Raw genomic sequence first — 24,827 nt, 5'->3', positions numbered from 1 at the left:
TGGGATTCTTTCTCCGTCTCTCTTCCCCTCCCTATGTGTGCGTCTCTGTCTGTCTCAAAATAAGTGAACTTAAAAAATAATAATAAAATAAATTATGTTTCATTGCAGTCTCTCATTCTGAGATGAGATTCATCACCTTAGGATAGGAGAGGGCTTGTCTTCAACTTGTAGGCAATGCAAAAAACCTTGGAAATCAGGTGAGACAATGGGGGTAATGGGTTGCACAGAGATTCACCAAATCCTTTCATCCTGCTTTAGCACATCAAGGGCTAAGACTAAAGGACTCCTCGCCTTTGTACTTTCTCTAGTGGAAAGGAGATGTGGGGTGAGTGAAACGGTTTTGAGAAGTGAGGTTGACAAAAGTAAGGACAGATGCAAAAGGCCCAAGACAGAGCCACATAAAGAAGATCCCAGACAGGAGATCCAGAGGGTCACCAGTCCACAGCCACCCTAGATTCCCCTAGCCGCTGAGCCAAGAGGCTCACCATGGGGCTGCCTATGGCAGGGCGAGATCATTCCTTCTGTGCAGAGTCAAGGGTAGCCTCCCAGACCAGTGGGCTGGAGGAACACTGTGGAAGACTCTGAAAAGGTCACAGCCCACAGGAGCTGAGTGTGGCCCTCACCAAGCTGAGAGGTTGGATCATAAACTCCAGAAACTGCAGATTTCAACAAACTATAGAAGGAATCATCTTGAGAGACAAACCACCTGTTTACAGAGGGCAAAGGGCAGAGAGGGCTCAGTTCAATTGGATGTTTGAATATTTATTTAATTTTTTTCTCCCAGCTAGCCAGTTGGAAGGGGCTTGGAATAATGTTCAGGTTAGTTAAAACCAAAATAACAAAATGTTTTCTCTGCATATCTAAGTTATGAGTTCAGTTTGCCACCTTGCGATAGCTTTTAAAAATAGTTTAAAAAGACAAAAGTCCAGCTATCCTTAGTCATACTGAGATCACGTATAGAACTATAAAGCCTAGAGTTACAGCATTTGTAGCTTTTTGAACCCCCCCCCCCCCACCACCACTCTCGCTCTGGAATCACTGCTATTGCCTGCTTGGGAAATATTGCTTTCCACTTATTTTGCTATGAAAAGAAAACTGCCCTGAAAAATAAAGTCTTTTAAAAATTTTCTCTAGTATCTTCTTAAATTCTTCTAGGGATAGAAAGGCCATCGTTGAACAAAGCATAAAATATGACTCTCTTCTCATACGTTGAAATCTGATTTTTCTATTTCTTTTACCCATTTCCTCTGGAACACCTTTAGGCAATCTCTCTCTCTCTCTCTCTCTCTCTCTCTCTCTCTCTCTCTCTCTCTCTCTCACCCTCTTTCCCGTTTTTTCCTATTATCTTTCCCTGGGATGTAAGTCAGCAATTACTTAGCTCCCACAACAAAGTCTGAGGTCATAAGTGAGGGAAGACAGTAATTTAATCTGGCAAAGACTGAGGTATCATCTAGTTAGTTTGGCGACAAGAACAGACCATAAAGACTACAGGCCACCACACTGCTTCCTATTCATACTGACTCAAAGTTGCTTTTCCTCTTTCTCTGAACTAACAGACTTTTCTTTTTTTTAAAAAAAAATAATAATTCAAAGTATAACCCCAATCTTGGTAAAATTCCCAAAGTAATCTGAAACCTTTCTTCTTAAAATCTAAGTGAAACATAAAGCGACCAAGCCCATGTAATGTGTTTTTGAGTAATCCCTTGAAACAGTAAAATTCAAATGGCAAAGTCAGACAACTTGCAACAACATAATACATTTGTTTATTTCATTAATATTACGATGGTAACATGTTAAGAGCACTGGATTTGTATCCTCTAAAGAGGATAATGATCAAGATTTAGCTTTGTAAATTTCATTGTTCTTAACCATTAAAAATCTATTTTCCAAAGTAGTAATAATATATATTATTAAGGGACAGAGCTAAACTTTATGATGTATAACCAAAAGCATATGTTTGTTCATTAGTTTAAACAAAACATTAGAGACATTTTAACTCTTGGTTACTGCTTTCAGTAAAGCACAATGTTCTTGAAGCAAATATTACACAAAACATCTTTTTCCATAGTGATTTCAACCATTGTGTATCATGTCCATGACAGCCCCAGATTTAGTATCACCCAATGGTTGTAATACACTCTGGCTTTCTTAAACAATCAGCCAACAAACATGTATTTAGTGCCTACTATGTACATGCCAGCATACTAAAGCAATACAGGAAATACAAAGAAGTAAAATTATTGGTCCTTGCCCTGCTCAGGCTTCCAATGTAGTTGGTAAGATTAAACACAGACACAAATTACTTTCAGTGTGTGAAAAAGAAGGGACAATGTTAACCAGAACGTATATTAGAATCACCTATGCTGGAACTTAGAAGAAGCAGGGGCCTAACCAGGGACATTCTCAACACTGATTAAAATCTGTCCGAATCAGATTTCTCAGCTCCAGACCTGAGTGCTGCTTGAACGCCCGCATCTGAAAGTGCTCCCGCAGCCTTGCATCTCTCACTGCTAGTGGCTGTATTTGGCAATTGTCTCGAGGACTCATGACGATGGAGCAAGATAAATATTCATAATATGTAAAAAGCAGAAATAAAGTCATACATAGGGTGATGTTGGAAGGAATTCAGGACATTCCACTCTGCATGGGAGGAGGCTAAGCCACGTTACCTATTTATTTATCATCATGATGATTATTATAAGACAAACAAGAGACTACATAAGAAAAGTATAAAAGAATCTCCAAACTTCACTGAACATAAGTAAAAAGAAAAGAGGGCCCAACAAAGAAGACGGGTTTTGAGTGGGCCTTGGGGAGAGAGCTTTCCCCCCCCCCCCCACTGTCACCTCCATCCCCACCCCCAGTGTCCTGAAGAAAAGGCCCTGGATTAGGCAAGTAGAGAAAAGCAAAGCAGAGACACATTTTCAAGTACCACAAATAAATAAATAAACAAACATGTTAATCAAGAAAATAACTTATTAGGCACCACTTGAAAGGCAGCAACCTTCAGGGGCCAGGCAGGCCGCACTCTTTAGCCTGCGGGCGGCAGCAACGCGGTCGGGATTGGCCAAGGCTCAGAAGGCGCCACGGAGGTCCTGGCCCCGGTGCCTGGTCTTCGACAGAAACCGGGGCAGGAACCGAGTCTGTTGTTGCTCTTACATCTGCACCTCCAGAAGCTTAGGTGAGGGAGAAATCCTAGTGTAGCGGCAGCAGCCTCGACTCCCAGGCAGCCCCGCAGAAAGTGCGCCCTGACTCGCCCGGCCTAAGGCAGACCAGCAGTGTCCTGGGAGTGCCCAGCACTTGGTCTTTGAAATCAAAAGCGCCGGTTGTGAGCCGGAAAACAGGGTGGTTTCCGTTACAATCCCTTCCCCGCCAAACCCTGGAATCTTCTAAAAAAAACTCCTGGTCCTCAGTTCCTTTTTGCTCCAAGTGGGGTTTAGATGGGGACTACAGAATGCCCGGGGTTCGAAGCGCGGGACCGATTTTACTAAGCACCTGGCTCCGCCCTGGGTGGAGAGGGAGTGGCGAAGGGGTTCGGGCAAGGGCACAACCCCACCTGAAAGAAGAAAAAGACCTACTGCCTAGTTCATTCTCCAGTCCTACTTCCCGTCAAACGGGGATGCGCAAACGCAGAGCGGTGATTCTCTAGACTCCGCTAGGGGCGCCAGGCAGACTCTGGCTAGCGGAGGGGCGCGGCAGGGCAGGGCTGAGGGCGAGCTGGGGACTCATCCCGTGGGAAACCCGTGGCGGTAACTGTGGCTCAGCTCAAACAAAAATAACGGCTGGCCGGGCTGAGGGTCAGGCAGAGTTGGCGACGTTTATGAGTTCATGATCTGCACCTGCAGGACGGGGCGGAAGGAAAGATCCAAGTTACAGAGTGGGGAGCATAGAGGGGCGCAGAAGTGCAAGCGCAGTGTAGGAAGGAGCGAAAGTAGCAGACAGAGGAGAAAGGGGCCCTCAAGCCTTCCCAATTTATAAGCAAAGTGCCCAGTTCCAACTTTGTCGCGCGACTCTCCCAGGTCTCCCCACCCCACGCGCACACAGTGTCTTAGCCCCACTTTGCCCCACCGCACCCAGACGCCGGGGATACTTTCACCTCTCGCACCCGGCCTCCCTTTCTCCTCCTCATCTTCCTCCTCCCGTGGCGCAGGGCCCTTGCGTGGCCAAGGCTCAGAGAGTCGTGATCCGAGACGTACAGGTGCCATTACGGAACACGCCGCCTCCAGACTCCAGGTTCTCCGGCTGGAAGTCCTCCACGCTGTAAGCGCGACTCTTGAGGGCCGTGGCGTAGTAGTCGACAGGCTCCTCGGCGGCGTTGTCCATCCAGCTGAGGCACAGGATGCGCTGGAAAGAGCGCTTGAAGTTGTCCGAAAGGAAGCCATAGAGGATGGGATTGGCGCAGCTGTTGGCGTAGCCGAGGATGACCGACAGCTGGCTAACCGTGGCGTCGTCCTGCTCTGCAAACACGTTGACCAACTGCACTACATAGAAAGGCATCCAGCAGATGACAAATACCATCACCACCATCATCACCATCAGGGTGATCTTGCGCTCCGAGCGCTTGCGCTGCTGCCAGCCGGCCTTGAGGGCCACCATGCGCATTTTGGCGATGATGAGCACGTAGCACAGGCAGATGGCCCCGACGGGCAGCAAGAAGCCCATGAGAAACGTGTACAACACGAAGCCCACTAGCCAGCGCTGAGCGGGCTCAGGCATGAGCATGTTGCAGGCCACCGTGCCATCACTGTTGGCCGCCGTGCGCGAAAAGACCACGATGGGCAGAATGACAAGCAGCGATAGCACCCACACGCCCAGATTCACCACCTTGGCCACGGTGGGCCGGCGGTAGCGTGCTGCCTTGATGGGGTGCACCACGGCCACGTACCGGTCCACGCTAAGGACAGTCAGACAGTAGATGCTGGTGAACATGTTGACTGCGTCCACGCTGAGCACGAGGCGGCAGAGCAGCGCGCCGAAGGGCCAGTGGCGAAGCAACGTGGAGGTGACCAGAAATGGCACACTGAGCATGAGCAGCTCATCGGCGATGGCCAGGTTCAGGATGTAGATGTTGGTGGCCGTCTTCATTTTGGCGTAGCGCAGGATCACGTAGATGACCATGGAGTTACCACACAGCCCCACCAGGCACACCACGGAGTAGATAAAAGAGATGAGGATGGCGCTGCCCTGGCCCTCGCTCAAGGTCCCGTTCTGGGACGCATTTCGCCCCGGCTCCTCCATGCCGCCCGCAGCGCCGGCCCCGGGGCCCCTGCTGCCGCCGCCTTCGCCGCAGCTGCCCGGGTTGGGGCTAGGAGAGGAAGGAGAGGAGGCAGTGCCATTGGGGAACATTTCAGCTAATGGGGGCTGCTGGGGCTGGAGCGCTCTCCTTGCGCCCCCGCCGCTTGCGCTCTCACTCGGCACCCTGCCCGCCTGCCCGCAGTTCACGGCTGCCAGGCACCTGGGATAGCACGCAGCGGCTAAGGGGAGCTTGGCTCTGACCCGCGCCGGCGGGGCGCATTGCCTAGCGGCTGCTTGCGCGCACCCGCAAGCCCGCTCCCAGGCGCCTGGGCACACGCGAGCGTGGAGAGGGGAAACCGAGAGGCTGGAGCCCCGCGCCGCACAGCCATTAAGTGGCGCGGCTCTCGGCTGGTGAATGATTAATAGGCACCACCAGCGCGTCAGCAGCTACGAAAAGGGAGGGGTGATGGAGAAAAGAGGGAGGAAGGCGATGTAGGTGGTTTACCACCCCTCGCCCATTTTTTTTTTTTTTCCTTCCCAGTCCTGTGCTCAGATCAACTCGAGCAGCTGCTCCAGGGAGTCTCTTGCAATACCCTTTACCCATCCCTTGGCGGGGACTGGCGAGTTTCTCCTCCTGGAGGGGGGGTGGGAACCAAAAGTGTAGAATCTTTCCCACCCCGGCTCCTTTCCAATGAAGCAGACCCCAAGCACAGATGTCCAGAGTTCATCTCAGTTTCCCTGAGTTGCCGCCTGGTCCTGAGAGACCCCCCAACTCCATTCCCGTCCAAACGTCCGGGGCCCTAAACCCCCACCTGCCGCCCCCGCTAGCCCTATCCCTGAAGACCCGCCGCGGAAGCTCTCAGTCCCCCTTACCCAGGGCGCGCTACTTCCAGACCGACGCGTAGATGGCCCGTGCAAAGTGCCTGTGCGGTCTGGTAGCACGGTGACGTTCTTCGCGCGGTCCAACTCCTTTCTTTGGGCGGGACCCCCGCACAGGCGCCCACGCAGATAGTCTTAGAGTCGCTGAAACTGACCCTGAGCGGTGTTAGGAGGAGGAAGCGCAAAAACCTTGCGTTAGGAGCTTCTGCGTTGCAACACCGCAGGCTGCTCTTCGCAGGCGGGAGCGGTTTAGGGGCCTGAGTAAACCATTGCGAATCTCTTAATAAGGCTTCTGGTGCCCAGAGCCCCTTGCGTCTCCCAGACGAATATAGACTGCAGAAAGGAGGACGCGCGGCTGGGAGCTCGGAAGGAGCCTGAGGCTCCCTCCCGAAAGTGCCAGGCGCGGTATTGGAAATCCATCTAGGTGTTCAGTGGGGAAAGATATGGCTGCGCCGCTTGGAAAGGCTCCGCCTGCGTCCCTGCTGTACTTTGTACCCAGGAGAGTTGGCGGGCCCCGGGGAGGAGAGTGTAAAGGCCTGGGAGGGCAAGGATGCCAGCTCCTCTAAACCCACGCGGGGTCCGCTGTGCAGGTGACCAGACCTGTCACCAACTCCACAAACTGGCCGGAAGACCTTCGAGTCTTTCTGTGAACAGCTAGGATTTCAGCCTTTTTTGAGGCCCTGGACGTGTGACCCCGTTCTAATTCCGAAACTTTTAAGAGACAGAAATCGATGTAGGCATGCCTAAAGCGCCTTTGCCTCATTTAGGAATTGGATGGTTTCTGTGGAAGAGAATGAATGTTCAATTACCATGATTTTTAACTACCTTTCGGACTTCCCAGCATCCCTAGCCTAGGCTCCTTTTGGCCTTTCACTTGTTGCAGTCCAAGGAAGAATCACTCCTTCCAGCTCTCCTATCCCTTTTCAAAATCCCATCAAGTCTTTCTCCGAAACGCACCTGTTCCCAGGAAGACTGACCTGCAGTCAAACTTTAGCTTTGTCTCCAGTTTCTTGTTAGTTTCTCCTTCCTCCCAACCACGGAGCAGTGGGTCTCAGTTTTCCCTCCCATCAGTACAGTTTACACTCAAGAGAGGCGACCTAAAACAGACTAAACTCCTCACTGAAGCTATTTGTACCAGACAGTTCAGAATGCAGAAATGGATGCAGAAACTGAAAGGAAAAAAAAAAAAAAAAAAAAAAAAAAAGCATAATTCCTTTTGCCCCCTTCCTTTATCTGGGCAATCATTTGCATATATTTGTTTTAGTTCTCAAAACGAAATGCTCCTAAAAGGAAAGGAATAACTTCTGTAGTGTGTTGATTATAATAATCAAAGATAAATTATGGCAGACCCTCATAGGAAGGTGTGCAATGAACACCGAATTATTAATAAGAAATGAGCTAGGAAGGAATTTCAAATTTTACAAGGCCCAAGCTATTTAACCTATTGCTTTATCTAAACAAATTACTTTTTACCTTTTACGAAAACAGGATGTGGAATTGAGGGTTAGTTGTGTTTTATTTTCCTTAAAAAAATGCTGAACATATGGAGAAAAAAATAGTGTTCATCAAGTTTAAAAAAATGACTTTTTTCCCCCAGAAGAGCTTTTTACAAGCCAAGCCTCATAATGATTTGGATGCCTCTTTGCCAATCACTGACTAAAGACACCTGGCTATTCTTTAGGGGGCTGACATTTCAACAGTCATCATTTAGATGCCTTGGCATTGATCATGGTTGCTCCAGGGGGAGAGGATGATGGGAGCCAGTATAGCACAGCTCTGTTGTTCAGACCCTCATATGTTCACTTTGCCACTCACCTTAGGGAAATCTCCTCCCAATTTAGTGGTAGTCTCATATAGGAAAGAAGAAAACCTAAGACCTGACATGAACATGTTTTTTGTTTCTGAAGTGGTTTCTATGATGAATTGTTTATCCATAAAACAAATGGACAAGGAAATATCACTTACACCCACTAGAATGGCTTTAGTAATTTTTTAAAGGGGAAAAAAAACCCCACAAATGTTGGCAAGCATGTGGAGACATTGGAACTCTCATATGATGCAACAGCTTTAGAATGTTTCATGATTCCTCAAAAAGTTAAACACAGAATTGCCGTATGACCAGCTATCCCGCCCCTAGGAATTTACCCCCCAAAATTGAAAATAGGTACTGAACAAAAACTGGTACAGTAGGTTCACAGTGACACTATTCATAATAGCCACAAAGTCAAACACGAATATCCATTAACTGATGAATGGATATACAAAGTGTGGTATATCCTCACAATAGATTATTCATCCATAGGAAGGAATGAAGTACCAATACATGAGCCCTGAAAACATTAGGCAAAGTGAGGGAAGCAAAACAGAAAAAGTCATGCATTGCATGATTCCATTTATCTGGGATGTCCGGAACAGGCAAATCCATAGAGACAAAATGGGTTAGAGGCTGGCAGGGGTTGAGGGGAGAAGGAATGGGGAATGACCGCTTAATGGGTATGGGGTTTCTTTTTTGGGTTATGGAAATGTTCTGGAGTTAGATCGTGGTGGTGATTGTACAACATTGTGAATGTACTAAAAGCCACTGAATTGCACATTTTAAAAATGGTTAAAATTATGATTTTTATGTCATGTGAATTTTACTTCAATAAAAGGAGAGTGATTGAGATGGGTATGAGCCATGCGGTGTTATCAAGTCTTTTCAGTCATTTAATCCTTAACATTATATCTGTGAACTGATCCATGATAAAAACAATCAAGCAAAAGACAGCATTTCTGGGCTAAACAACATGAGATGGGGTTGCAGCTGTATTTAAATTATGTTAGGAACAGGAGCCCACTTAGGAATCTGCCTTCCTCTCAGACCTTAACTTAATGTCTCTTAATGAAACAGGAACACTAATGTAGGCATGGGATTGCTGTAATGTGTAAGGAACATGGCCTTTGACAAGTCGGGACTCCATAATCTTCATGTCTTGTTTAAAAACTTTTTAGGGGTTTTGGGCACCTGGGTGGCTCAGTCGGTTAAGCGACTTACTCTTGATTTTGGCTCAGATCATGATCCCAGATCCAGGAGATCGAACCCCATATCAGACTCTGTACTAATGGCTTGGAGCCTGCTTGGGATTCTCTCTCTCCCTCTCTCTCTGCCCCTACCCCAATCTCTCCCTCTCTTTCGCTCTCTCTCTCTCAAAATAAGTAAGTAGATAAACTTTAAAAAGTCCCTTTTTAATTAACTTATTTAAAGCCTGGAAAAGCTTAAGATAAGCTTGTTTCATCTGTGAGAGTTAATTCCTGCAGTCCTCCCTCCTTTGGTTACTATCTTTCCTATGCTTCTGAGATATGAACATTTCTAGATATGAGAGAAGAAAGATGATGGCCCACAAGAAGGGAAGAATGAAAAGTCCTAATTTAGGAAGTTGAAGATTCTTAGGTGAACTGATTTTCTTAGCCATCTCAATTCTTCTACAAGCCACACTCCCTTGTGCTCTCATGTCCCAGATGCACACTTGGATTACTGTATTTATCACACTGTGCTGTGATTTCTTGGTGTACTTATCTGTCCTCCTTTCTAAATCTGTAAGCTTGCTGAGAACAGGGGCTGTATTTTACTTATCTTTATATGCCCAGCACCCAACACAGTACCTGGAAAATTGCCCAACACCTCCTTGTTTTATTTTTCTAAGGTACCCCATAGATAATATCTTCTTTTTGTTCTAACCCATAAGATGTAGATACAAAGAAATGAACTCTTGGCCTCTTGCAAGAGAAGTTTTAATCTCTGTGTAATATCATCTATAATAATTTCTTATACATTTAAATCATTCTGAACAATTTCAATTTGCATGTCCTATATCAACAATTATGCTGATGACTCCTTCATTGATCATTCTTGGTCTTAAATGTCTTGGCAGAGAAAGGGCTCTGGAAAATGGGTGGTACATACTTTAGTAGCTAATGATGGTTATTTAATAGTATCATGCAGTGTGAAAGCCATTATACGTGGAAGATTGTTTCTTTTTAATTGCAGTCCTGAGTCTCAGTTGGTTTGGTGGAATAGTAATTATCAGGAGTTCAAACTCTGCTTCTGTCAAAATCATTACTAATGTGGTTTTTCTACCTGGAGCCTGTGGTGGTCCTCAAACGAGCTCCTCTAATCTGTGCTGGTGGTAAAGTGTCAGTTGGGGCCAGGGATTGAAGGGAACACTTTGTGGAGCGTCCTCTGCAGTGGCATCATCACAGTTGTTTTTACAAACACCTGTGTGGGCAGATGGGACCTACCTGGCTCTGAAGGGCAAGTGCTACTCAGCAATATGGCCCACAGCAGAGGGATGTGTCACCTGAAGACCATCTGCCACCAAGCAGTTAACAGGATGACAGTCTGATAAGAAGGTCAACCAGAGTGCAAAGTGGCCATGGGGCTAAGGAACAATCCCAGACCTCATTTTGCAGGGATGCCTCCCTGGCCTCACAGCAGCCCTGGTAGCCTGTGGTTCAGTCCATCGCCAATCTCGGCATACTCGCCCTGGCCTTCTGGTTTTCCTATTGCCTCTTCTGTGAAACAGCAATGACCAAGTCACCTTTGTGCTTTCAAACAAGACGCACAGGGCAACAACTCACATTTTCACCTAAGGATTCTCTACTACTACATACTACTTCTAAGAACAAGAATTCAGCACCTACAGGAAAATATTCATTATCATCAATGGATAAATAAAAATAGAACAAAAGCAGCTGCATGTTACTCATCTTATTTTGATTAGTCCTTAACAAAAATACATGTTTCTATAGTGTGGTGTCTGTTAAGGATTTCCAGACCAATTTAATTTCAAGCAATTTTATCAAAACATCTTTTGATGTTACTCATTTTACTAGAAACTACAAAACTGCTTTCAAAGTCACAAAACCATACTTTTGTTTCTTTTATTGATGTTTGATTTTAGGCAGAGTATTTTTTTTTTATTTTTTACTTTCTATAATTTACATCCAAGTTAGTTAGCATATAGTGCAACAACGATTTCAGGAGTAGATTCCTTAAGTCCCTTACCCACTTAGCCCATCCCCCCTCCCACAACCCCTCCAGCAACCCCCCATTTGTTCTCTATATTTAAGAGCCTCTTATGTTTTGTCCCCCTCCCTGTTTTTATATTATTTTTTAAGGAGAGCATTTAAACAGTCACAGCAAATCACCCATTTCTTGAGACAGGGCTACTCCTTAGGAGTGGGCTGTATGTGCCAATCGGTTTTACTAGCTAAGGAACGGCCCAAAACCAGCAAAAAGCTGGCTGTGGGAAGCAAGGAGAGCTTTGTAGAGGAAACCTATGAAGCTATCTTTTTTTTTAAGATCTAAAAAGTAGATCTCTCTTTATTCAGAGAGAGAGAGAGAGAGAGAAAGAGAGCATGAGCAGGGGAAGGACAGAGAGAGAGGGTGAGAGAGAATCCCAAGCAGGTTCCACCCTGTCAGCGCAAAGCCTGACCTGGGGCTCAACACATGAACCATGAGATCATGATCTGAGTTGAAATCAAGAATCGGAAGTTTAGCCGACTGAGCCACCCAGGTGCCCCTAAAATGTTTTGTTCTTAATCAAAAACAAAAAGGTATGTGATTAGAGAGTGATTTAAATCTATGTGGTTATCATAATGCCTGCCATCATGATACTGCCATTTTGTTCCCATTTTAAGTATGTTGAGGCAGGAGACTAGGCCCATGCTCTGTCAACCAAAATAGTGCTTTATTTAGATGACACAAAGCGACCTCCGTGACTGACCTTTTCTTCTTTTGCACACGTGTGGTGGAACTGTCAATAGTGGGTTTGTGGTGAATGCATCTGTGTCCTCGGTGGGAGGTAGAAGACAGCGTCTGTGAGCTATGGGCTCAGGAGGGAGGCTCAGAACCACTGGGATTGGCCCAGGAAGATAATGACTAGATGGTCTACTCCCTTCCTCTTCCTGAGGGCAAGCTGTCTCCCCAACACCAGGCCCTGCCTTTGCTCTTCTTTCTCCATGCAACATGGGATGGGAATTTATTTTGTCCTTGAGGAAGCAGCAGCCTGTGTGACAGTCTGACTCTTCTTTCCTTGTCAGAGCAGGGAGGTCAGAAGATAGCACAGTCCAGGTAGGGCCACCTGGCCTAGAATAAGAAGTTACCATTCCTTGTGGACTGCCTGGGTGAACTGAAATTTTACTGCTTATCCAATTAGCCAAAACCTTGGTTTCTAATACTGTATCCTGAGGTTTAAAAAAAAATTTATAGAAGTGAAATTCAGACTACAGAAATGTATTCACATTCTAAAGAGGTGCTAGCAACTCCACCGCTCTCAAGCCATCACCTACCTCCAGTCTATGTGGAAGACTAGAAACAAAGACTTGATAGAGACTGTTTCCTTAGGAAGAGTGTTGAATTTCATAGTTGTATTGACTACAGTCACTTTGTTGCCCCCACTTTTTAAAGGAACTGAAAATCAATATAGTTCCACTATGTATGAATAATGCTATGTTTTTAATCCAAGCTGAATAATTTGTTCATTAACAAATATTTGTTGAGCATCCACTGGGTGGCAGGCACTGTTCTAGACCCTGGAAATACAATGGCAAAGGTTAACTAGTTTCCTACAGACTTCTAGTGAGACGGAAGGAGAGAGTAAGCAAGTAGACACATGGGGAATGGAATTGTATTTGGTGACAAGTTCTAAGAAGAAAAGTTGGGATGAGGGGCCAGAGGTTGCTGGAGAGGCTGGGTGTATTTCACCTCGGTTAGACCAAAGGGGAAGGGAAGGAGATGCTGCATGAGCATCACCTTGGGTGATGAGGGGGTAAAGGGGCACACAGCATTGGTGGCGGGGGGGGGGGTTGTTCCAGCAACACAAGTGAAGCAGTTCAGGCCCTTGGAGGAAGATGTGAGGAGTTGGGTGTTACGAAACTACAGTTGGACTGTATGACACCTGGGGCCCAAATTCACCAGTGAACAGTGAAAACTGGATGGGGCAAAGGAGGCATTAAATATATTTCTTGTATTTAATACAATAGAATAGTAAGTAGGCACTAAAAATGATGTCGCAGGTGAATTATTATTGACACAGAAAGATAGTCAAGGCATTGCTAAGTGTGGCAAGCCTGTTTCAAAACCAGATGGGCCCAATAAACACACACACACACACACACAATGAGCATATGTATCTGTAGGCCTGAAAGGATGGTTACTAAGATATTACAAAAGTGGTTATCACAAAGTAGTTGTGTTATGGATGTTTTTCCCTTTAATATGGAGAGATTTTCTAATTTTTCAGCCATGAGTATGTATTGCTTTTTAAATAAGATAAAAGTAATAAAAGCTTTTTCTTAATTTAAAAAAGGAAAAGACTCCAGGCCATAAGTGTCTGCTCTATTTAATGGGGCATTCACTGATTTATTTCCTCCTTAATTATTTTTACTTTCAGAAAAACACTAATAAATTTATTCTAGAAATTAACATATTATAATGCAAATTAAATAGCAAATGAAATGTACCCAGCAGAATGTGGTAGAAGGAACTGAAACAGGAGCTGGAGTAGTTTACCATCTTGTAGGCAACCTCTACAGCCCCATGGCCAAGTGGTCTCTTGAGTGTGCTTGGTTGGCTATGCCCACCTCTTGGAATCCTATGATAATATGAATCTGCGATATGCAATTGATATCATATGAAATATGATAATATTTGTGAAAGCATGCTATAATTGCCTAATGTCAAACTCTTTGGTTTACATCACATACTTTCCATGTATTTAAATTTGAACATGTAATTTGACCTGTCTGTGCCTCAGTTTCCTCTTTTATAAAGTGAAGATCATAGTGCATCTACCTAATATGGTTGTTAGAAGGATAAAATATGTTCAAAGTGTTTAGAACAGTGTCTGGCATGTAGTAAAAATTATGTAAGTATTTAGTGTTTATAAAATAACTTGCAAAGTATGGATTACAGTGCAACATTATTTTTTAATCAGGCAAAAAAACGTAAGAACTTCATTTTTGCCTCTTGCTCAAGAACAATTTAATCCAGTAGGTATAGCATTCACTTATTCAGTTTAAGAAATATTTACTGAGCAGTTGTCCTGTGCATATTACTTACTCTTTCATCTCCCCCGGCCTTCCCCCCGCCCCCCCCCCCCCCCCCCACCTATCTAGGCTTGTAATTCAGCACAGTGAACTATGTTCCACTCACAGGTTTTTAGGACATGTCACACAGTCAGCTAAAGTAATTCTAAAATGTTAATCACTTCGATCAACATCATACCAAAGTGAATCCAGTCTATCCACATCATAAGAGTTTGAACGAACCGCTGTATTCGCTGACTCAAATAACCTAATTGAATGGTCCACAGGTCTGAGTTTGCCGTAAGTTTCCTTTTCGTCTCTGTTTCCAGTGAGACCCCCAAGTTTCCAGGTTAATAACTATAGTTTAAAAATGTGTTCACATTCTAAAAAGAGGTGCTAGCTTCTCCACTGCTCTCAAGCCATCACCTACTTCCAGTCTACGTGGAAGACAAGAAAGAAAGATTTATAGAGACTATTTCCTTAGGAAGAGTTTTCAGAGTATTGTGGATTTTCCCTCTCATGAAAGATGAAAACTGGCTTCTTACCCAGTCAATGAAGCCTGGGTCCTTCTATGAAATCACTTGGAGAGCTTGTCAGGTGTCCACTGGGGTTGGTAGGACTCAGAGATTGCTGCCTGATTCTTACTTGGAAAATTTAAAAGTAAGCAAGAGACCCACTGGTACATCCTCGAATGATAAAAGAAAAAAAGCTACAGGAGGAAAAAGCTAGTTCCCACTGAATCCCCACTCTCCCACTCTGAGCCTGGAGCCTGCTTCGGATTCAGTGTCTCCCGCTCTCTCTGCCCCTTCCCTGCTCATACTGTGTCTATCTTTCTCTCAAAAATAAACATTAAAATTTTTTTAAAAAAAGAGAGAGAGAGCTTTCCTGTCCATTAAAGCTGTCCCCTCTCAATTGCAGGAGCCAAAGGCAGAGAAAAGAGTGAGGGAGAAGTGGATAAATAATAAATAATAAAGAATCTAATTGCTTTTCTCTTCCTCTCTGTAGGATGCAACCATGGGTCAGCCTGAAGTTAGTACAGGGATGAGGAATTTTAAATTGTTTGAGAAATTAAAGTTTCATTTTAAAAAGAATTGCTTTTTTATAATGTCTGAAAATAAGACCTGATATTTGAAAGTGAACAAAAAAGTTATGGGATTCTGTGAACGAAGAATTTCCAATTAGCTTCTAACTGCACTATGAAAATGTTTGTATTTACTACCCTCATTTTGCAAATGAAGAAACCAAAGCACAGAGAGGTTAAATAACTAGCTCAAGTCACACAGCTAAAAAAGTTGAGATCTCATTTGACTAGCAATCTGGCTGAGGGCCTATGCTCTTAACCACCACGCCACACTGCTGTGGTCTTCTCTGTCACTGAACTACTCAATTAAAGGTTTTTTATTTTTTTAGTGTTTCAACAGTTTTTTCCCAGTTTTATTGAGAAATAATTGATATACATCACTGTATAAGTTTAGGGCATACAGTATGATGGTTTCATTTATATATATTGTGAAATGATTGCCATAACGGGTTCAGCTAACATCCATATTCTCATATAGATAAAATAAAGACAGAGGAAAGAAAAAAGGAAAAACATTTCTTGCTGAGATGAGAACTCTTAGGATCTACTCTCTTAACAGCTTTCCTATATTTCATGGGAAATGAAATAGCTACAGTCCCCATGTTGTACATTACATCCCTAGTCCTTATTTATCTTATAACTGGAAGCTTGTGCATTTTGACCACTTTCTTTCAATTCTCCCTCCTGTGACCCTCCACCTCTGGTAACCCCCAGTTTGATCTCTTTATCTAGGAGTTCAGTTTTTTTTTTTAATCCCACATATAAATGAGATCATACAGTATTTGTCTTTCTCTGACTTTTTCCACTTAACATAATGCCTCCAAGATCCATCCATGTTGTAGCAAATGACAGAATTTCCTCGTTTATTTTTATGGCTGAATAATATTCCATTGTATGTATACTGCATCTTCCTTATCCATTCATCCATTCATGGACACTTAGGTTGTCTCCATGTTTTGGCTATTGTAAATAATGCCATGAACCTGAGGGTGTAGATAACTCTTTCAGTGTTTTCACTCCCTCTGGATATACTCCAGAATTCCTGGATCAGACTGTAGTTCTATTTTTAATTTTTGAATGTCTTTCATATTGTTTTCCATTGTGGTTATAAAAACTGACAAACCCATCATTAATTCCTTTCTCACATCCATGCCAACATTTGTTATCTCTTGTCTTTTGATGGTGGCCATTCTAAAAACATGAGGCAATATCCTCATTGTGATTTGCATTTGCATTTTCCTATGACTAGTGATGTGGAGCATCTTTTCATGTACCTGTTGGCCTTCTGTATATCTTTTTTGGAGAAATGTCTATTCAGATACTTTACCCATTTTTAAATTGGATTATTATTATTATTATTATTATTATTATTAATTATTTTGCTATTGAGTGATATGAGCTCTTTATTTTGGATATTAACCCCTTATCACATATATGGTTTGCAGATATTTTTCCCATTCTATATATATTGTCTTCTAACTTTGTTGATGGTTTATTTTGCTGTATAAAAACTTTTTAGTTTGATATAGTCCCACTTGTTTATTTTTTATTTTGTTGCTTGTGCTTGAAGTGTCATATCCAAAACTTCATTGCCAAGACTCATGTCAAGGAGCTTCATTCCTATGTTTTCTTTTAGGAGTTTCATGGTTTCAGGTCTTACATTTAAGTCTTTCATTCATTTTGAGCTAATTTTTGTGAGTGGTGCATGGTAGGGATCCAGTTTCATTCTTTTACATGTGAATGGCCAATTATTCCCTTTCTTTCCCCAAACTCTTATAGTTTTTGGACTAGAGATCTTTCACCTCCTTGGTTAAACTTATTCCTAAGTATTTCATTGTTTCTGATGCTATCGCAAATGGGATTAATTTCTTTATTTCTTTTTCAGAAAATGTGTTGTTAGTGGACAGTAACACTACTCATTTTTCTATGTTAATTTTGTATCTTGCAACTTTAGGGAATTCATTAATTATATAGAACAGATTTTTGGTTGAGTCTATAGGATTTTCTATACATAAAGTTAATCGTTTGCAAACAGAGTTTTATTTCTTCCTAAAGGGTGATTTTGATGTCATGAAATTACATAAACAGAAAAATCTATCATTTTAGTGATTTATGTTTTTTTCCATAAATTCAACAATTACTTCAGTTTTCTTCTTTACCTTTGTTACCTATAATCTAAAAGTATAATTTTGCCCTCAATTAGAAATTTAGAGTAATATGCTTTGAAAAAAAATAGCCTTAATAAAGCATATTGTAAGGAGTTTAAGACTGATGAGCCATTGGTATATCTGTGCCAAAGAAAATGTATTTTTTATTAACTGCTAACTACCATTTGTCAGTTCTAAATACATGATTGTCAGCATTGTAGGCAGCTAAGCATTTCCTTCTGCGTGACTATTTCTGTGTCGGTTTTTTTCTGCTTTATTCTTGTGTTCGTGTCATGCCTCACTTTTGCCCCGCCTCAGGCAAATGCATACCAAGCAGGTAGGTCAGCAGACTCACTAGATAGGGAAGGACTAAAGAGCTGCTTTGAAATTTGTACCAACTCCACAAAATTACAGCCAAAATGTATTCCCAGGAAAGGAAGAGGTGTTGCTGCTGAAACAAAATCAGTTAGAAAAAATAAATTTCCCTTCCCTAGGGCAAGTGCATACACATTTCAAGTGGTCTAGGGCCTTTGCACTTGGACCTTCATTGATTTGACTGACAGCGATAACAAAAATGAGAATATACAGATGCCAGATTCATTCAGATGGCGGCACGTTATTTCCTAATGGAAATTTTATGTTTCTCTTCACTAAACAATTAAGTGGGAAATTAACATTTTTAGTCCATAAAAATGTCTTAACTCAGGAGAGGATAATCACATAACAAAAAAATGGTACAAGTCAATATTCACACGTGTGTGAGACTAGAGTAAATCAAAACAATTCTACATTAGAATTGAACTTTTTTTTGATGTTAACAGTTTAAGTAATTGCAATGTTTCCCCCTCTCAATTTAGAGATAAACAGATCTCATTTTCATACCCACAAAATTTTAGCATCTATTTATTTTCTTGGAAAATTCTATCCAATTCTATCTGTGAAAACACATGCTCTTCCAATCCACCAGGGGGAGATTTTGACATTGAAAACTTCAACAGAGAAAGTTTTAGGTTTGATATAGTTGTATTTCAGTTGACAGCTGAAACAACTTAAATTTTGAACTAAGCCTTGATGATAAGGTTTACATCTTGATAAAGCTACCCAAGATATTCCAGCTATATTAAAACCAGGACTGAGTGGCTAGGGAGAACTGATGAAATATTGCTCAGTCTTGTCAGAGAATACACGTGGTGACTGAGCATGTCTGGGGGGAGGGGAGTTGGGTGTGGATAGGATGAGACCTTGTGTCTCTAGACGGAGACTCAGATGACAGGATAATCTCAGACCATTGCCACTATGTACACTGTTGATGATTCCTGGTTTCTACTGACGTATAATGTCTTGATTTGGTTCCCGTGGCAGGCTTTGAGACTTAGAATAACACTTCAATGCTCTATAAGAATGAGGAAATAAGAAATAAAAATGTATATTAAGGATTTTTTTTTAGACAACTTGTTTTATTTGGGAAGACATGATATTACTGCAGAAATCTTTGGATAACCAACACCACAGGCCTATCAAATCTCCTGTTTGTATCAAGCAGTAAGAACCTGATGCTATCAAAATTCCAGCAAATTTTTTTAAAGAGATAATCTCTAAAAAGGGTTCTATAATAGGATTTGAGATGCAATATCTTCCCCAAAGTTTGATTAACCACTATTCATATATGGAAGTATTCCTAATGCTCAGTTTAAAACCAGCCATTTTGTTGATTTTTCCCCCTAGAACTGAAAAAGGATAAAAAGGATAGATCACTGTGTTCGTCCTAGCACAGCCACTTGCCTTTTTGTCATCTTTAAACATGGTTTTCTGCATACAAATGACTCAGTCATTTCTGCCAATAAATTAACTTTCTCATACTTTCAAGTGAATATACATATACAGTATAATAAGCAAAGCATATCCTTTCAGATATTGTGTATTTTTTTTTCAGATCTGAACAAATGTTTTATCCCTTTAGTTCCCCAACTCAGTAGGCAACAGACTACTTGGTTCTTGCCTCAGTCCCATGTGTGGCTGACTTTGTGGCTTTTATTTTGTAAGGCCTAAGCCCACAGAGATAATATGGTTTGAGAAAAAATATTTTTCCAGAGTAGAAAAATCTCCCTGGGCACAGGATGGCGTTAGGACAAGAAAGAGGTTTGTGGGCTTCAAGGATAGAGGGTATCTGGGCTTTGCTTCCTGGCATGAACATGGCAAGACCTTGAAGTTAATGGGCACATACTGCAGCAGGGTGGCTTGAGTGTAAACCAGTGCACCCAGTTTCACCTAAGAGTTCTGTCCCTGAAACAAGGCGTGAAAGCTGGCTCGTGAATAATTGAGCTATAGCCAATATAGACAAATGACCAATTCGAGAAGAGTCTCTAGATACTTCAGCACTGGGTGAGAAGTACCCTTGGAGTCTGGCACAAACCTGGAAGAAAGAAAGCACCAGGAGTGGCATGGTGAGTTTGTCACCAATTTTGAAAAACCTTAAACATAAACATCAGCTTTTCCAAATAGCTCACTTCCCAGTCGTACCACAGATGTTCTTCAGGCATCAGAACCCCCAAACATCAACCGCTCATGACTTCAGTCTTCCTTATTCTGATTAGATCCAGGAGTCATCACTTCAGATGCTTGCCTGTAGTACTGTTGACTCCCCTGCTTCCCTATTTACCTCCTGCAATTTGCCCAGCAAAATCTCAACCCCCAGCCAATCCCATCCATGTTCTCCAGCTCTACCCAAGCTGTTGAGTGGCAGCTAGAGAAATCTTACAACAGCATGGGGTTGTTTCTACTAAAGATTGTTTTTCTTCTCAAATTGGACTCATGTCCTTGCCCGACAGGCAACTGACCTGTCTTATGCAGTGCCCTTTCCTATTTCCCACAACTGCTGCTTTAAATCAGTGCAACTCTTTTTTAAATACACCACTTCATTCTATCTTTCCTTAAATCAGTGGTTGGATTTCTGATCTCACTTCACATAAAAAAAATAGAGTTCATCCATGAGGTAGAAACCCCCTCACTTTGATTCGCTCTACTTCCAAAACCTATTAACATCCAGGTTCATCTTTGCCTCCTTCCTTCTCTTCTTCGTGGAAAACATTCCTTTCCAAGGGAAATTGCCCACTTTGCTGTGGATCTCTTGCCTTCTAGCTCTCACAGGGAACTTTCTTCAAAAGTCATCCCTTTTCCCTCTTCTACAGTTGACTTTGCCTTTCTTTCTACCCTTTCTTCTTAGCATTAGCAAATACCTTGTCAGCTAATATTTATTGTGTTTATATATATGCCATGGTGCCAAGGATCTTATTTAATTTTAATAATTTTTGTTTAATTAAATTAGATACTATTTAATTTTCACAAGTGTATGAGGCCAGGATACTAATCCATTTAAGATATGAAGAAACTGAGGCATAAAAAGATTCTGTAACTTGCCCAGCATCTTCCAGCTAGTAAATAGCAGATCTCATTCAGTTGTCTTTGTTCCATTAGATGCAATACACAATCTCTCTCTCTCTCTCTCTCTCTCTCTCTCTCTCTCTCACACACACACACACACACACACAATGTGTGTGCTTTTGTATTTTTCAAATTGTGTGTGTGTGTGTATGTGTGTGCTTTTTAAAACAGCTGTGCTTTTCACTTAAATAAAAAACTTCATTGACCCTCTGGAACCCTTTATTGATCACTGTCTCCTTCCTTCCACTCAAAGCCAACCCTCTAGAAAGAAAAATCAGCACTTGTTATCTCATTGTCTGTAATCAAACTTCTCTTGTTAAGGTCATCACTGTTCTCTTTTTCCTAACCACAATGAAAACATTTCTGACCTTACATTACATACTTTCCAATTGCATATGTTAGTGTGGGTATTCTTTCCCCAATGATTCCTCTACCTTTGTTTCCTGGACATTCTATTACCTAATTTTCCTCTTACCTCCTGTACACCACTTGAGTTGGTGTTTCCCAAGGTTCTACTCTCAACTGTCTTCTCACTCCACCCACTCTTCAAGAGCAGTCTCGTGCACTATCATAGCTGCAACTTTACCTCCAGGCTCATGACTCGCACATATGGATCCCTACTCCGGGTCTGTCCTGATTACCAGCTCCCTCCCAGACACCTTCACTTAGATGGTCTATGTGTACGTTTCAACATTTCAAAATTGCATCTCCACCCTCTCCTCAAATCTGCTTATTGCCTATAAATTTATTCAACTAAAATGTACTCATCAGTTAGTATATGCCAGGAACTGTCCTAGGGTCACAGCAGTGAGCAAAAAAAATTAAAAAAAAAAAAAAAAGAAATTTGCTTTATGTAATCTACATTCTAGTGGGAAGTGTGGTGTTTCTGTTTGTATCAGCCAAGATTTAACCAGGGCAATAGAACCTCTGTAAGTCTTATGGAGTAAGGAGTTTATTGTAGAAATAATACTTTTCAAACACAGTGGTGGGAGAATCTGGGACTATAAGAGTCTGAGAGAGAGAGAGAGAGAGAGTGAGTGAGTGAGTTGGAGACAGTTGGAAAGATACAAAGCAGGCCTCCTGAAAACAGGTCCATGTAGATCCAGAGTAGATCTCTGGAAGATCTCTGTAAGAATTGGTGGATCACTGTAGGGACTGCTGTTGTTTCTTTTGTCCTTGCATCTAACCTCTAGGACCTTCAGAAGGTAATGGCTGCTTCTTTATTTCTGCCCATTTTACCCTAAGAATATAGAGCCACAGTCCCAGTTCAGTTAAATTCACATAGTCCCAAACCACCACACTCTCACAAATAACATGTAGCTAATTTTTCCATTGGTATTTTAAATCAACTGTGGAAATTTCTATCTTTTAATAACTGAGAAAGGAGAGAAGATGAAATACCCAGGATACACATTCCAAAGGAGGGTGTATTTGTCATATAAAGATGGAGGAATAACAGAGTAATGGTTAAGAGTGGCAATGGGATTCTTGAAAAAATGAGATGCTCTTGAGAGAGAAATTTGCAGTCCTCAGTGTGGAGCCTAGTTTTAGTTATGGCCAGAATAATGGGTTGAACCAAAATTGATGTTCACCCAGAACTTCACAATATGACCTTATTTAGAAATAAAGTCTTTGCAGGGGCACCTGGGTGGCTCAGTTACTTAAGCATCCAACTCTTGATTTCAGCTCAGGTCATGATCTCACGGTTTGTGAGTTTGAGCCCCATGTTAGGTCCCACACGGCCAGTGCAGAGCCTGCTTTGGATTCTCTCTCTCCCTCTGTCTCTCTACCCCTCCCCCACCTCTCAAAATAAATAAATAAACTTACAAAAAAAAATAAATATAGTCTTTGCAGATGTAATGTGTTAAGGATCTCAAGAGGAAATCATCCTGGATTTAGTGTGGGTCCTAAACTCAATGACTGGTGTCCTTCTAAGAAGAGGTGAGGACAGAGAAAGATCCACAGTCTAGAAGGCCATGTGAAGACAGAGGCAAAAGTTTGAATGATGCTGCCACAAGCCAGAGAATACCAGGAGCCACCAAAAGTTGGAAGAGGCAAAGAAAGAGTCTCTTCTATAGGCTTTGGAGGCAGCATTGCCCTGAAATACCTCAATTTCAGACTTCTGGCCTCCAGAACTGTGAAAGAATACATTTCTGTATTTTTAAGCCACTAAGTCATAGTAACTTATTATGGCAGCTCTAAAAAACTAGTAAAATAAGCATATTCTGCAAATGCATTGCATCTCTGTGAAGAGACTGAGATTCTTAGAAGTATTTCTTTGATTTTTAATATTTAGTGTAAAATATCTGCTTGTATTATTCTTAATAAATCCATTTTCTCCTTAGAGAAGATTGTGTTGTCAGTACTCACCACTCTGGTGATACAGAAGAAGAGCCAAGTGACTAGGAGACAGTGAAAAGGACTTGCCTGCAAAAGGCTGTTTAATTCTTTAAATCCCTGCCATGCTAATTAAATAATGTTAGACTACGAACTTAAAACCTACCTACTCTATCTTACTTATGCTGACATTTTCTTCCACTGTACCAAAATAACTCTACATTTTAAATTTGCTGATTGCATATGCTCTGTGTAGATTAGGCAAGAAATGCCACAGAGGAAAAACAAGCAGAAAAGGCCAGGCAAACTCAGTGTGTCACCTCTGGAAGAGCAATATTCCCCACCCTCATTTATTTCCTGGATTGTACCAGATGCGAGAGAGCCAGGCAAGGCACAGGAGTATGGAAAGAAAAGATGCTTTAAAAAACCATCTAGTCCAATCACCAAATGATTATTTGATCCTTTTTGCAACATCTCTGGAAATACATGTCTAAAGTAACCCTGCACCTCCCCAGTGACAGAGGGACTCATTACCTCCCAAAGCAGCCATTGCATTTTCTCCAGATGATTGAAAATCTGGTATTTTTGATAATTTCCAAGTTTTGCAATCTGGGGCTACTGAAAACCACATTCATCTTCCTAAATGACAGCACGTCTCACACTTGAACCCAGCTATCTTGTCCATTTCATGTCTTCTTCTCAGCCTTCAGGCTCCATTTTCTTTGACTGCCTTTCCCCCTTTCAGGTTCTTTTCCTCTGGTTGTACTCTAGTTGGTAGGAGTAAGTGCTCTCGGAAAGTGAAAGCCACACCCTTATACTTTCTTGATTCCCCACAGTGACTCCATGTAGGATTTTGGCTTCCCCAACACCAGTAGGTTCCATCAGCACTCTCTCTTTTGTGCTCCAATAGCTTTAGTCTAGTATGGATCACATCGTGCTACAATGTATAAGTTTCTGCCCCACTGCCCAAATGGACAGTGATCTTACAGCAGGCAGAGGTGACGCCTTTTATCTTTGAACCCAAGTAAGAAACACATTCCTGGGCACATGGCAGGGTTAGGTTTAATAACTATTTCAAGTATAAGCAACAGAATGAATAGATCATAAAGATTTTCCTAGGAATGGTCTTTGACCACTGATATATCTTATGAAATGACTAAAATGTCAAAAAGAATTCAGAGTTATATAAAACCCAAACTTTGGCATGCTATGTGTTCAAAATACCTCAAAGAATTCAATAAAAATCATATTGTAGGAAATGGTCTTAAGTCTATGGAAAGATCAACTCAGTATGGGGAGATCTTGGATTGGACAGGGTTCTGGATTGGTGCAGATTGGAGTCTGAATTCTGTTTAGGATGGTGCTCCTCTAACAAAAGTCACACATTTATGAGTCAGGTAAAGTAATTAGTTACCAGACCAGATGGCAATTATGAGGGGAAGGTGATCTGGAGCATGGGGGAGGTGGATGATCACACACAAATTGAAGGGTAGTGGGTAGTAGAAAGTGATTAGGAAATTGGTTTTATTTGTTCTTTTTGAGGAACACGAGTCTTTCAACTTCTCTTGTTCCTACAATAAATAACAAAAGTTTTTATTTTATCAGTGGGAAACTCTCTGGACGAATACTAATCTAAAGTA

General features: G+C 42.3%; 1 protein-coding gene across 3 annotated transcripts; it reads right to left on the bottom strand.

The window, feature by feature from the left end:
* Positions 1 to 1,740: 1,740 nt before the first annotated feature.
* SSTR1 (somatostatin receptor 1) lies at positions 1,741 to 7,278 on the bottom strand. Of its 3 annotated transcripts, none has more exons than XM_045450751.1 (2): positions 6,109 to 7,278; positions 1,741 to 5,305 (listed from the first exon to the last, which is right to left on the bottom strand). In XM_045450751.1, the coding sequence occupies exon 2, from the start codon at positions 5,236 to 5,238 to the stop codon at positions 4,171 to 4,173; it is 1,068 nt and encodes a 355-aa protein (XP_045306707.1). In that variant the 5' UTR covers positions 5,239 to 5,305; positions 6,109 to 7,278; the 3' UTR covers positions 1,741 to 4,170. The 3 variants fall into 3 exon arrangements, with proteins under 3 accessions (XP_045306707.1, XP_045306705.1, XP_045306706.1); XM_045450749.1 differs by lacking the exon at positions 6,109 to 7,278 and having other exon boundaries at positions 1,741 to 3,839; positions 4,097 to 6,087; XM_045450750.1 differs by lacking the exon at positions 6,109 to 7,278 and having other exon boundaries at positions 1,741 to 3,839; positions 4,106 to 6,087.
* Between the last annotated feature and the right edge of the window lie 17,549 nt (positions 7,279 to 24,827).

The sequence above is a fragment of the Leopardus geoffroyi genome, chromosome B3, assembly GCF_018350155.1.
Source record: "Leopardus geoffroyi isolate Oge1 chromosome B3, O.geoffroyi_Oge1_pat1.0, whole genome shotgun sequence".
NCBI lineage: Eukaryota > Metazoa > Chordata > Mammalia > Carnivora > Felidae > Leopardus > Leopardus geoffroyi.
The sequence above is the reverse complement of the archived record's forward strand: the minus strand, read 5'-3'. Positions and strand labels throughout refer to the sequence as shown.

What these genes read in the sequence shown, in the direction of transcription:
- SSTR1 (XM_045450749.1), bottom strand. Translation starts at nt 5,346, where the DNA reads ATGTTCCCCAATGGCACTGCCTCCTCTCCTTCCTCTCCTAGCCCCAAC.